General features: G+C 40.3%; 2 protein-coding genes across 5 annotated transcripts; both read right to left on the bottom strand.

Moving 5' to 3' along the window:
* Positions 1–69: 69 nt before the first annotated feature.
* LOC139910347 (cornifelin homolog A-like) lies at positions 70–4,350 on the bottom strand. 2 transcript variants are annotated; one of them, XM_071897612.2, is made up of 4 exons: positions 4,212–4,350; positions 3,341–3,457; positions 2,004–2,158; positions 70–904 (listed from the first exon to the last, which is right to left on the bottom strand). In XM_071897612.2, exons 2-4 carry the CDS (start codon positions 3,444–3,446, stop codon positions 785–787), a joined length of 381 nt encoding a protein of 126 aa, XP_071753713.2. In that variant the 5' UTR covers positions 3,447–3,457; positions 4,212–4,350; the 3' UTR covers positions 70–784. The 2 variants fall into 2 exon arrangements, with proteins under 2 accessions (XP_071753713.2, XP_071753714.2); XM_071897613.2 differs by having other exon boundaries at positions 3,341–3,454; positions 4,212–4,331.
* A 1,686-nt stretch (positions 4,351–6,036) lies between these two features.
* On the bottom strand, positions 6,037–13,216 carry LOC139910352 (cornifelin homolog B-like). 3 transcript variants are annotated; one of them, XM_071897620.2, is made up of 4 exons: positions 13,042–13,216; positions 10,828–10,940; positions 10,216–10,370; positions 6,037–6,444 (listed from the first exon to the last, which is right to left on the bottom strand). In XM_071897620.2, exons 2-4 carry the CDS (start codon positions 10,931–10,933, stop codon positions 6,253–6,255), a joined length of 453 nt encoding a protein of 150 aa, XP_071753721.1. In that variant the 5' UTR covers positions 10,934–10,940; positions 13,042–13,216; the 3' UTR covers positions 6,037–6,252. The 3 variants fall into 3 exon arrangements, with proteins under 3 accessions (XP_071753721.1, XP_078147975.1, XP_078147976.1); XM_078291849.1 differs by lacking the exon at positions 13,042–13,216 and adding an exon at positions 12,703–12,959; XM_078291850.1 differs by lacking the exon at positions 13,042–13,216 and adding an exon at positions 11,218–11,341.
* Between the last annotated feature and the right edge of the window lie 1,475 nt (positions 13,217–14,691).

Here is a 14,691-nt window from a genome sequence, read left to right as displayed (position 1 = left end):
GTTGTATTGCCCTGCACATGAAGACTTATGTATTCATATTGTAAATACAACTAGTAGACTGTATCAGAGTTAGGGGTTTATTCTCTGTTTATAAAAAAAAAAAAAAAAAGGTCCAGCACCCAACACATTTTGAAGAATTTTTGAATGTAAATGTACAAGTAAGAAACAGGCCAAAGTAAATTGATTATCAGGATGAGAGTGAAATAACTTATGATATGTACATTAACATATACACACCTACATATAAACTCTTGCATTGTAATTGCAATACAGTGTAACCTGAATCAGTAGCGTGAGCAGAGCGCTGGTATGGTTTCATTCGCTGGATCTCATTAATTTCAGAAATCTGTTGATGGAAAGTCACAGAGGCCAATCGTCTGCTCATCCGTAGTGTCTCTCATTAAGCTACATTCCATCAACACACATGAATGTGCTGATCCTCAATCAGCTATTTGGTGGCATTCCTCAGAGCCAGACGTGCTTGAAACAGGTCAGAAGCCAGTGTTGGCTTGTATGTGGTGGTGGCGGCAGATTAAGAAGACAGCATCAGGGAGAGACAATGCAGCCTCTTCCGAGACAAAATAGCATTCCACTGAAGGAAAGGAAAGAACACGAGAAGTCTGTGGTGATCTTGGTAAAGCCGATGGAGGTGATAAGGCAGAGGAGTACAGAGGTCCATATTTTGATGATGATTATGATGATGATGATGATGATGACGATGATGATGATGACGATGATGATGATGACGATGCTACCAGTGATGATAGTCGTGGTGATCAATTTCTCAGGCCCTTGTGTTGATGATAGTGATTGGACGCATCCTGGTTTTAATTTCTCTTGCTATCTGACACCAGGTGCAGGGCCCGCAGAAGAAGGCACAGACACAGTCTTTACAAATTGTACCCTATTGGAGGGAGAGATATATGGAGGGAGAGAATATTTTAGGGTACAAAATACTTCATCTAAGGTGTACAATGCATCAGATTCCACATTACAGCTGATTATTATGCAAGAATCAGGTGCTGCTGTCATTAATCATGGTCAGAGTCCAACTAAACAAATCTGATCTGAGGTGACAATCCTTGAGCACTGGAACACAGTGTACCGTAACCCTCCTTAATGACCATAGTACAATTTACCGAATTTAGTCTAGGAATGTAAATACAGACTGTGAGTCTACAAACAAAAGGTTATCAAAACAGGTTTAAGACAGATCAGAGATCAGATTAATGGTGGAGGAAAAGGCTTGTCTGGGAGCTGTACACTGGTAAACACTATAGTATGCTTTATTTGAGGTAGTTGAGGTGGACTTCAGTTATATCTTGCCAGACTCCTAAAAAGCCTCAAAATCAAGTGCTCCTTCTGCCTTTTTCATGTTTTTAAACTGTAATCAACTGCTACTTTGCCCAGGTCTGATAGAGACACTTTTCATACACAAATATGTCTTGCAAAGGGAATAACCAAGACTGTTCACAGACATTTTGGGAGGCAAGGGCTCAAAACTAGAAGGCACTCAGAAAGACTGCAAAGACTGCAAACCAACTTGCCATTACACCCAAAGATATCATTCCTATCACTTAGATTTAAAAGTTAAATGGAATCAAGTCTCTATCTCCGGTAGTTTATGGCAAACTAACTAACAGGGGCGATAGCGTGGTATAGATAAAAAACTGAACTTGCACATTAAACCATGCTGTAGAGGGGTGGGGTACCCTGTGGGTGTCTTGTTTTAAGTGAAGATGATCGTGAACTATTTTTACAAAATTTGTGAGGGGCAGGGAAAAGTGGCGAGGTCTCAAGCTCCCTTTGGACCCTACCTGTGCACGGTCCTGGGTGGAACACCTTGCATGAATTCACATCCATTCAGTGAAAGGTCCCTTTCATGCATATACAATGGTCAAGAGGTGAAATGACTTCTGAACAAATCATGCCTCTCTTCTGACATGTCACATGAACAGGGGCCTTGGATAGCTGTTCATGGTAAGAGTTCAATGTGTCTGTACCTCAATGCCGTAGCGCTGGCGCACCGACACCCTGAGGGACGTGGTGATGGGAGGGATGAGTCCAAAACCGTCCAGCAGAGGCAAACATAGACACTCCCCGGCCTCGTATGCTGTCTTACAGGTGAAGCAGGGAAGACACCAAAAGGCCAAGCAACCTGAAAAGGCAAACGAGTCACATCGCTTGTTCAAGAGTTAGGGACGCACTCATATGAGAGGTTTCAGAGTTCGAGAACATCAGCTACTGAAGCCATATCCAGATGGATTCCCTTGTTGAACATGTATCACAGTGACAGAGCAAACCTCATGAAGCTGTATGCAAAACATGTTGTTGCTGTACCGGGCTGCACCTGTCTATTCATCAAAAATGACATCTCAGACACTACTGGTTTGTTTTTGACGAAACTTTGGTACTGCAGTCCAGCATTTAAAATTACACTGATTAGGCTGATGGTGGTACTTTAAATAAAGGTCAAATGTTTACACTTTGAAAGGTCATAACTGCTACACCTTTGGTCCAAAGGTGGTTTTGATGAAACTTGGAGAGATTATGCATCTTCGCACTGTGTATTGGTGTTTAAAAGCTAAATGGCCTGATGGGGGCGCTATAATTAAAAGTAAACATTTCTAACTTTGAAAGGTCATAACTCCTGCGCCATAGGTCCAATAGAAATGAAACTTCCTTCACACATCCAGCTATCCTTACAAATTGCACTGATTGGTCTGATGGGGGCACTATAATTAAAAGTCAAAATTTCAAACTTTGAAAGGGCCTAACTGCTCCACCACCTGTTCGATTTTGATGAAATCTGATGCATCTTGTTACCGATTGGCTCAAAGAGTCCTTGCATCATTCATGAGGGACGACATGCTTATTTGTTGTACTTGGAAAAAGATGAATTCTAAAACAAGTCAGCATATCAGCTTCCTTTTGTGTATAGTACTTTGCAAGTGTTAAACACTATTCTCATCCAGACAGTGTTCGCCTTCAGTTCAGAGGTTTGTCATCACACAGCGTAATCTGAAGCCACTAATGGTTTTCATTATCATACAGCGCATCACCCTGGAATGGTAACACTTAACAACACCCAGATGCTTCGCTACACTCACTGGCGTCTGTTGGCATTCCTCAACCCAGATAAGTGTGAAACTGATCAAAGGTATGTATTCAGAAATCCATGCATGTGAGTGGGATTAGATGCCAAGTGCCTAGTCACGACATGTCCTGTGTCATATACAGTACATACCACATACAAGACTGTGGTTGTACTGGGTAGCTCTAAACCCCCCACTCCTGCAACTACTATAAAATCTATGCTTAGTCAACTGGCTTCACTTACACTGGGGCAGGTCCTCGAAACAATCACAGATGCCAGAGGTCCATTCGTTGGACATGTTGGTCATGATGAAGGGCTTGGGTTGGTTGACGACCGACTGTGCAGACATGGCATCAGCTTCTAAAGAAATCAAATTCACAGCAATTGGACAGGCAACATGCTGAAAAACCTGTGCTGTATATGAGAACTTAATGAGGCACTTATGTTTGTTGGTGTTAGTGTTTCAGGTCAATATTTTATTATGTTTTAGAATGACTTTCATCTTATTCAGTGTCTGAAAGCAACACAGTAGACACAACAGATGGGATATGACTGCAGTATATTTAATGCTCTGCAAGGTGTTATTATTGCAGAGGTTACTAACTAAATGAACATTTTCTAGAATATGCAATGTGATGCAATGTACAGTGAGGATGCACACTCTAATTACGCTGTCCCCAACAAATTCAGAACACCCAATCACCATATTAGTAGAGTGCTTAAAGCCCTTTTTGCTGGGAATTGTACTCTTTTTGAATAAAGCAGAGTATTGTACATATTCCTATGTATTCAGGGGTCAAAAGGAACATTTTTAGCTATTAGGCTTTTATGGTTTTGTCTATAGCCCCTCTGGTAGCTTTTGTAATTGGTTTACCTTGGTTCATTTAACAATGGACGGACCATAGTCCTATGATACAGTAGCTTCTTTGATGAGGAAATAATATAAATTATAGTACCAGGCATTCTATTTCAAACTATATTGCACCATATTTAAATATTTACATTTACATATTTACATTTTCCACAAGGGTTGTCCTACAGTTGATTTTGCATACTGTCAATATTTCTATATCACTGTCATGATTGTTCAGTCTACCTCAATTAGAGGCCTTACCTTGGTTTTTGTCAAGGAAGAGGAGGTGGAATTTGGTCAAATCCAAAACCTGGATGACTGAGCATTTGCAAGGCAGTGTGGTGTCTTATAGACGAAAGGAAGAGTGGTGAACGTGACACCAGAGGACGTATGTCACCGACTGGTCTGTCCAGTTTGGCGTGTATGAATGCTTGAGACAGTCAGACATCAGATCGTCTGACCTTCACACATCCCTCTAAATCTCAGACGTCACCACACCACATCTATTACCTCATATTTAAAGTATATGTTGGCCTTTTCCTGCCTTGGTGTGTGTGATAAGAAGACAAGCGGATGTACAGTATATTTTTCAACATCCTCTATGCGTTTGTAATAGTTGTAGTAGTGATAGTTGCTCTGTCATTTCCATCATTTCATATCCTGTTATGTCTGTCATCAAAATGAAATACACATACATACATACATGCATTGACCCTACAGATTCAGTCTGGTGTTTTTCTACACAGTAGATTAGAAAATGTAGGACTAATTGCACCATTGATGTCCTTTATTGAGATTCATTCAAACACAATAAATATTTAATGATAGTCAAGTTTATTTTTGATAGGAACATAGAGTTGCAGACAAAAGTTCAGTGTTCATCATTACTCTGCACACATTTTTGATGACACTGTTTACACTGTGCAAGATGTCTTTTTGCCTGGACATAGCCTGTAATGGAATGTTTCTGACCTGAGTGACATTATGAAAAGTTTTCATTAAAGTGACAAGATTTGCAAAAGTTTTCATCTTGCATTCAGACTTGTAAAACTCACGTCAACATGCAAAATATATAAAGGCATCTGAATACTTGTATTCAAAACAAGTTCTCTCAAGAAGTTTTGTTTCATGGTTATTTCTTTAAACTAGTCCTATTGTTATGAAAGACATAACAATAGTCATATTGTTTTGAAAGAAGTACAATTCAACGTCTGCTTCCTTATCTGCTGGTGTAGTAAGATAATTTGACTTGTAATATCTTGGAATGAGTTTCATCATGAGTCAGAATACACGGTGAAATCAGTTGGCAAGCTTGTGAATTTGTTTTGTAGTGTGTGTTAATGAAAAGACTGATTAGATTCAGTGAGCTACTCTCTTTGATTTTGAGATGCTGCCAACTGTCTACTGAGACATCTACTGAGTAAATGTTGTTCCTCCTCATCTCTCTCTCTCTCTTTCCTGCTCTCTCTCTCTCCCTCTCTCTCCCTCTCTCTCTCTCTCTCTCTCTCTCTTTCTCTCCAGGAACTTCTTTTTTTTTTGGACAGTTTCAGATTGTGATCACTAGTCTGAAAACACAGAGACAAAAAATAAATATGTCACATATTGCCTCAAGTGAAGAGGGAAAATAGCTTTTATACATAGAATGCAGCTTTACCAGTTCAAGATATACTTACAATCTTTTTTTTTATATTATGGCTTTTGATTTTTTATGATTTGGTCATTAAATGATGCAAATGAATCACTATCCTACAAAAACAAAAAGGTACATTTTCAACTTAGTTTAAACTTTTGCACGTCTAAATTATTGTTACTATTATTATTTGTTGTTTGTCTTAAATAACTTAATAGCCAAACCAAAACCAAAAAAACAAAAAACAAACATTTTTAAAGAGACAGAATGTGAGATTTGGTTTCCATACTTCCAGTGAAAGTGTAAAAGACTGTCTTAACAGGAGCAAGTCATTTTGAGAAAAGGGCCACTGAAGAAATCTTGCTTTATAAACATAGTATGGACAAGGAGAAGCTTATCAAATCATGAATCTTTGTTTGCTATATGGCCCTTTTTGAAGCAAACCATTTTATAATAAAAAATAAAAGTATGCAAAGTTACATTAAAGTTATGCCAGTCCTAACATTCTGTTCAGTTTTATCATTGTGCTTTCATTCATTTTCAGCACAAACTGGACTTTTCTCTCTGTGGGACACATTCTGTCCCAGCTGAAATTACTGAGGTAGCAGGGAGTGGCTGCACACTAGAGGAAGTGTGATTAAATCAACTGCTGTCCTCTGGAGATGTATGCGTCTAGACCAAGTGCGCCCCCTGCAGGGAGGTCAGAGCAGTGTATCTGGCTGAGGAGAAGGAGGAGGAGGAGGAGGAGGAGGAGGAGGAAGAGTTGGCGTGGGATGCTGCTCTTCTCTTCAGCTCTCTGGAGATCTGCAGCCAAGACAGAGGGTAGCAGCAGCATCCATACAGACAGTCGCTCCATACACTTCCCTGTAACACACACAGAGAGGACTGAGCACAGGTGGGAGGGACGAAATTTGCATTCAGGTGCAAAAAAAAGACACTTTACTGATATACAACACAGTAGTTCATAATGATAAACTTAAAGACATTTTATAGTAAATTTGAGTGGGACTTTTACAAAAAAGAGCTACAAAGTACATTATAAGCAATAGACCAATAGACAAAAGACAAACAAATAAAATACCATCCAAAAAAAAAAAAATCACTATAATATTCTTATAATGCTCCTATCAGGACTTATAGATTGCGTGTGACACAAATGTAGTGAGTTTATACTGACCTTATAATCCTTTATACTATTTTTTTTTATCTTTTATGGTACCACTCTAATATTTCTATGAGGGTTTATTATTATTATTATAATTATTATTGTTATTATTATTGTGATATTTGTAGAGTATCCTTCTAAAATGTATCATAGCATTACTATATTCTTTTTTCATAATTTTAAGACAGACAGGCATAAACCAGGGCTACAGAAGAACAAATCAGGCAAATACATTAAAAATAAAATAGTTAAAAGCAAATAATATAAAAGCCTGTCTAAAAATGTGTTTTAAGACTTGATTTAAAAGACGGCACTGGTTTTGTCAGCCTAAGCATAAACAATGAGTGTCTTCTCTCTGTGTGAAAGTCCTCCCTCTTTGGACTGAGTCAGTGTATTGCAGCCCAGCCTTTGCTCTCAGGCTGCAGGCCTTGGCAGCGCCGTCAAGATGGAAAAGTCAGTGGGAGTGATATTTGATAGATCAATAAAGTCTGAGAAATAAGAAGCCACATCCTGGTTATATGTGCAGCCAACACCTGTACAGATAATATCTCCTTTATGATATTGAGTCAGCACTGCAACCTAAAGCCCAACAAACACTTTCTATCAGTTTTGGCTTGGTGTGGTAATACCAACCTCAAAAACCTGGTTTATTGACACTGTTGGGTGAAAACCTTGTACCTTTTCAATGTCTACTTTTCAGCCTTGTTTTTAGCTTGCCAACAATGTATTTCTCAGTTGATCCAGTGGGTTTTGAAAAGGTTTCATAAGCCCACAGGGTATTTTCTTAACCTACAGAGGAGCATGTCATCCTTCAACAGCAGTTAAAACATGGAAACCACCCAAACTGGAATTACAAGGTTTTCACATGACAGCAGCACTATTCTATCATACATCCAGATCAAGGACAACAACCTAACACTTCCATGACGAGCTGACTTCAGCCATGTGTGTGTGAGTGGCTCATACATGATATGGGTTGTTGTACATGCTGCTAAATACTGCGCATTCATGAACAAAAAAACAACGCAATGCAAATGCTGCTGGCTCCCCCATAAGAGTAATGACCTGTGAATGAACATCTGACTGCCTTGCACACTCAGACCCGACTGCACTGTCAGACCTGATCTGCTCAGCACTTTTCTGCTGTTGTCTTCTGAGCTGCCTCCCTTGAGAACTAAATGTGGGAGGGTGACATTAGCAACTAAAATTATCACTCCACCCCCAAACTTCAGGTCTGGGGATTTGAATGCAACATGCAACTTTTACATCAGAAGTTTGCATCCTTTAGCACACCTCACCAGGAGAAATTAGTAGAAGATGATATATCATCTCAACTACTAGTTTGCATTGACACAAACAGGGTATAAAACAAAAGAAACCTACTTCAACAAAATTAAATTAACATAGAGGCAAAACAAGAATTAAAATAACAGGATCACAATTATGACCATGTACACAAAATTAGAACACTGAAAATTAACAAAGTGACAGAGGGGGATTATTTTAGACAATAGACGGAAAAATGAAAACAAGTATGTTTATATAGAAAGACAACATAGACTTTACATAGAACGGCAACACAAAATTCACAACAAAATGAACACAAGAATGAAAATGACTAAAATGATGACCGCAAAGTCTGTGGACTATAGGGAATTATTTAATTCTGTGACATTACACATGTGAACTAAGAAATCATGTAACTAGCCTTTTAAAGACTGCTTTCCCTGGAGTATCACCGACATTCAAAGGAACTGTATCCCATTACGAGGCCGGAATACACTTCCTTTGAACATATTACCCTCATAATAGGCATTTTTTTTATGATCCTCTCCTCCCTTATGTGAAAGAATAATAGCTGCCTTGCTCTAGATACACACACAAACAGCCTACATGCGGGGACTTGTTTTCATAAGAACTTCTGGCATCTTGGTAGCTTGTGCTCTGCGGTATTGACAGCGATCCACAACCCACTCCACCTCCAGAGAAGCCAACATTACCAACCACCTCCTTCTGCTATATGGCAGCACTCCAGCTGCTGCCTGCCTGCTCTCAAAACCACTCCCACCTCCCTTCTTATCTCTCCTCCTCTTCATTATCCCAGGAACTATCTGCTCATCTGAAATCAAACCATATCCTCGGCCCTGGCATGTGGCATCTCTGTGTTTTTCACGTTCGAGATCTGCCCCGCACCGGTTATGCACGCCAATCGGTGATGGAGACCTGATGCCTATCAGGATCTGAGGTCACGGAGGCAGGTGTAGTGTTGGCGCTCGGTATTGACAAGCAGCGCACTACCGGAGCAGTGGGTGGGCAGCCTGTGCAGCTTGCTGCAGCCCAAAAGCACTGATATTATATGTTGTTTGTTCATCGTTGAAGTTACTAATAGACCTGCTGCATTTTTAGTGCTTCGCAAAATTTGCTCTGATGCAACTGTAGGCCTATTGCATTCTTAGTACATAGCCTGAGTTGCTCTGATGTCACTACATAGACCCCTGCATTGTTAGTACATTGATAAAAGTCACTTTTATGTTACTACATAGGCCTATTGTGTTGTATTTACATTGCTAAAATTGCTCTAATATTACTGCATAGACCTCCTGCATAGTTAAAGTTGCTCTAATGTTACTACATAGGCATCATGCATTGTTAGTACATTACTAAAGTTGCTTTAATTTCACTACATAGACTCACTGCATTGTTAGCACATTGCTAAAGTTGCTCTAATTTCACTATATAGACTTACTGCATTGTTAGTGCATTGCTAAAGCTGCTCTAATGTTGCTAGGCAGATCTATCCTTTGGTTTCCCCTGACATTGCAGCTCCTATTACAAGCCATTTCCCTTGTTTGTTGTTTGTTGTTATTGTATTTCGCCATTCAATTGCCTCCATCTATTCAGCACTAATCATCATTTCTCAAAGCTCCAGCAGGTCTGTGTAATTTAGCTGGAGACACAAAGTGGCATGAGTGGAAGCAGTCAGTTGCAGTGTTCAAACCAGTGTTGATCACTACCACAGAACAAGGAGTGAGGGCCACTCCACATAGTGGTTATTTACAGTTAAATATGAATTTTACATGATCAATGTGGATGTGAAATGTTTGTTTACATTAGCAAAACAAGACCTTTATCTTCAATCATGACGGGTTGTGAACAGGGTGTACCAAAATGTGTTTCCCCTAATTCCCCCTTAATTAATGGCATTACAAAGAATGAAAGTAGCCTACTGAAAGTAGTTGACTCAAAATGAACACAGATCAGGCTTGTTTCTACTAAATGTTATCAGGCTATAAATTAGTCTACTTGTGATTTGTTAAGTGCATTTCCCCCCCCCCACACACACAATACACACTGATGACAAAATGAGGACACACCACCAGGGAAACATTTTTTAGGGGATACAAATTTTAGCAGTCTTGGTCCAATATATTCTGAACTGGGACTTTAATATCACTTAGTATCTGTATTACCTGTATGCCGTATCGTTCCCTGACAGAAGCCCGCATGGCAAGAGAGGCCGGCGGTACGCAGCCGATGCAGTCCAGCAGAGGCAGGCAGGGACAGGCTCCTACTGCACTGGTCACCTTACAGGTAAACACTGGGAGACAGCACAGGGCCAGGCAGCCTGCACACACACACACACACACACTAGGTCAACTCAGGAAGACAAGAGGATTATTAGTCTAAATCCTTGGTCAAATGGAGCAGGTGAACTCAGTTTTCCTCTATGTTTGACTCTGTATTTGACCTCTTCATGTGCAATGTCATCATACTGCTGCAAGTAAACTTTCCACAAATTAAGAATAAGAGCCTTGTTCTCAGATTTGATGACCGTGCATTTTTAAAACTCTGGCTGTCATGTTCCTGAGGATTATGAAACTTTCTCGGCAAATAAAGGATCGTCTAGGCTAAACTTTTAATTCGAGTAAGAAAAGAAAAGAAAAACCAGCTGCAAACTTTTCTTGCAACAGCACTGAGAGTCATATACTGTATTTTGTATTATATCATATGTAATATATGCAGTTGTACTTTACATGTTCTATCTATAGATAGGGCCCCACTGTCTGGGGTTGGACACTTACAGTCTCCCATGTCTTGCCAGCAGTCACACAGGCCTGTGCTCCACTGCCCTGCCCCCTGAACCCTGCTCTCCGGCTGGACCTGCACCACCCGCAGCTGTCGGGACATGGCTGAGCTGCCCATCCATGACCACAGAGGAGAAGTAGGGGCACAATTAAAATATGATTACATAAAAATGACTTCGCCATATTGTCTATCAAAAAGTCTTATCTCACCATTGAGTGTCAGTTTCCTTGATGAACAAAAGGCCTCAATAAACGAGTGAAGAGTACGCGATTTATTGCATGGGAACAGATGGTTAACATGTAGCCATTGTTGAAGAGTTTATCTCTCCACCCATTTGCATTCGATATATGAAATCATGCATATAGATATTAATGGATTTGACTTACCAGACCAAGGAATGTGGATAAATAATTCTTTAAGACGCACTAGCAGCACACTGGAATGATAGACTACCTTGATTCAAATGCGTCTCCAAACGCCTTGAACTGGACATAAAGTTTCTTCACTCAGAGAAAAGTGGTCACCTCTAACCTATATTGCGAATATCTCTCCATCCAGTTATATATTTTCATATGCACAGGGACCAAAATTCCCCTCTTGGCTCTGTCAGTAGATCTTAGCACAGTAATCCATGTGACAGAGCCATATTTCTGGGATCCAAGGCCCCGAAGCAGGAAAGACCTCTGCTGGATATTTCACCCTCGCATTTGCACACCCTTTGTCTTTACTGTTGATATGTGTTCTTGTTTTCTGCAGATGTCATTTTTTGTGCGCACTATGCAAAGTGGCGAGCAGGTGGGGAGGTAGCATTGTCAGCAAAGACAAACATGGAGGGTGTAGGGTTACTATTTTTGCTTTCGAGAGTTCCTCTATATTATGTATATTCCTCTATATTTGTTCATTTGTTATAGAAAATAAAAAATCACTGGCCATACATTCCAGCATTTCGTGGCTTTTTGAAGCGAGGATAAAGCAAAATATTTTCAAAAAATTCAGTGATGTCATTTCTACTTTTTAAGAACAGAAGGATTGGCAAATGGGATCCAAAAATCTCATTAATTTTAAGTCCCAAAATGACAACAACACTTGAGAGGACAGTTGACTTTTCATTTAAGGTAAAAAGGGTCGTCTTTTACGATTCTTTTGTAGGAGGCAACAGAAACGACAACATGTTGTTTTTGCAGCATTAGTGCTCTCAAACTTTGCAGCTGCTGCATGTGAACGCTACTACAGTGACTCCTTCAGTGTGGCTGAGGAGCAGGGACTAGTGGGAGCGGATCGTACTGCAGTCCTTCAGTGAAGCTGAGTGGATGGCAAACTTCAGAGTGAGTCGTGACGTTTCTATCCCGTGGGCGGGACTTTCTCACAAATGCGAACACACTCACTGCATGGATCGCATTTACACCTGGCTGAGATCACATTCCGCTCGCAATGCGTGCCGTGTGCGTTTACACCTTGCATCAACATGTTTTTCCTTATCCAGATAAGATATCAAGATACAGATCACATTTTAATACTTGTGAACTTTTACCTTTATTTGAACATAAGTCTCTGGCTTGCAGTTGTTGTTGCTCTGTGCTTGCCGTGCTTCGAAGATCACTGATTTTGTGGATGTGACATGAACCCAGAAGACCCACACATGTACCAGTAATGCATGCTGGCTCTCTTTTGTGCTTGATTTGCCCGGCTTCTTTCTTACTGATTAAGCAGTCACACTCTGGTAGCGCACCTCAACAGCATGGCCCTGCATTGGGAAAGATACATACAACTACACCAAGGGAGACTCTGCCTGAAGTGCAGGAATGCAGCCCCCTGCACGATGCACCCTGTGGAACAACTCGACACAGTAGCCCCAGTTAGAACGTGCTTACTGTTTGTAGCTGCAGACAGGCAATGACTTATGCTTCTTGACTTCCACAGGAAACTACTGAAAAGATAAGAGCAGCAATCTAGTGAGGTGCTCGCTCGAGGACAAGCTCCCATGACCGTCACTCAATAAAGGATTATGCACTGTTTGTTCCTCTGTCGCCTAACTTCTTTAGCTCTGCTCCTCAAGCACACGCCAACCTCTGTCCTGATGTGGGAATCAAAAGGTTGAAAGACGTATTTACATTGCCTACCTAGGCGGGGTCAAGTCCCAATACACTTGGAATATGTAATTGGGTGGAAAGAGAGTCTTGTTTTGATAGAGAGCACAATAGACGACTTACCTATCGAAGACTTTGGTTCAGTTACCAAAGACCTTGTTGAAAATCCTTGGAAATCCAGGAATTGGGCACAGAAGAATGACAAGCCTTACTTTCTATGATGTTTGCCTTCTTCTTTAGTGTTTGCCTTTTTCTCTCTTTCAGTCTCCTCACCTGGACTATCACATTTGTGTGCTCCTTACTTGGCTGTGGTGTTTTGGTGTAAACATGAAACTATCAGATACGAGGGGTAAACAAGGAACCTGTTCCCATGACAGTTTCCTCCCGCTGACCTACAGGATTTTGTCATCTTATTCAGTCTATTACTCAGTGGGAAATTTGTTCATGTGTAAAAGGATGCTAGACATTATGAGTTTTAGTCTGCTAGTCTTGCGTCATAATATTTGCTCATCTACAGAGGTAAGTGTTGTTTGTCTGTGTCAGTTACTGCCCCTATGGAACAAAAGACCATTTCAGTTTGATAGTCATCGATTCCCACTGCTGCACTCTGCCTGATCTCTATCTCACTCACTTACATCAGGGTCATGGGAAATAATATCATCATGGATCACTTTTTTAAAAGAATGGATCATCTCAGTGAGGGTAATAATAATAATAATCCTCATTGAGACAATACGATATTTTTAAAAAGCGATCTATGATGATGATGTGTTTGTTGATCCCTGTTGAGAAATGTTCTTTTATTGGCTCAAGGACACTTCAGCATGGCTCAAACCTGTGTACTCTGGTTCATTGGCAGTCTATCTAATGACCAGACCATCTTGTGACCATAAATGCCATTATGACAAGAAAAATAGCAGACTAAAATTCAAGCTATCCATTTAACAAAGGGATGGTGCACAAGGAAATTGTTGTTTTCCCTCCTATTGCATCATAAACAGTTCATAAAGGCAATTCATTTAATGATTAGAGCGAATAAAGGGAATGTTGTCTTGCTTCATTCCACATTTAATTGTCCCCTACAAGCACTGCTGCTGTTTATATACAGGCTAATTTTCTACTCTAAAGCTAAATATGCTCTAAATATGATGTAATGTATTAGTATCTTGCTTTCCCATTGCCCTGATTGAAGTGAGTGCAATAGAACTCAGGACACCCCTATCAAACTGAACTGGTCTGCTCTTCCATATGGGCAATAGCTGACACTAACTGCACTCAACACACTGGATTTACAGAGGTTACATTTATGGCAAAGTCATGGTAAATAATATAATTTACAACCAAAAATGCACAACTTGATTATACAGACTAAAGACTGCCAATGTCTTTACTTATTTACTTGAGGGCAAAGGGAAATAGATTTGAACTCTGAATGTAAATGCCATATCTTAACAGACGACATCACATCACCCCAATCCTGACATTTCTCCATTGGCTCCCTGTTCGGTTTAGAATTGCACGTTTGGGTCTGGCTCCAAGCTACACAACAGACATGTTGACCCCATATGAGCCAGTGTGCAGCCTTAGATCCTCAGGCGGGGCCCTTCTGGCAGTTCCAAAGTCTAGGCTTAAAACTAAAGGTGACCGTGCTTTTGCCACCAGGGCCCTTCGGCTCTGGAACGACTTGCCTGACATAATGGCTAGCAGAATCAGTGACTTCTTTTAAATCACTTCTTAAAACCCATTTTGCTTTTATGTGATGTTGTCTTTTTA

This window comes from Centroberyx gerrardi, chromosome 23, assembly GCF_048128805.1.
Source record: "Centroberyx gerrardi isolate f3 chromosome 23, fCenGer3.hap1.cur.20231027, whole genome shotgun sequence".
Taxonomy (NCBI): Eukaryota; Metazoa; Chordata; class Actinopteri; order Beryciformes; family Berycidae; genus Centroberyx; species Centroberyx gerrardi.
Note: the sequence above shows the minus strand (reverse complement) of the source record. Positions and strands in the feature narration are given on the sequence as shown.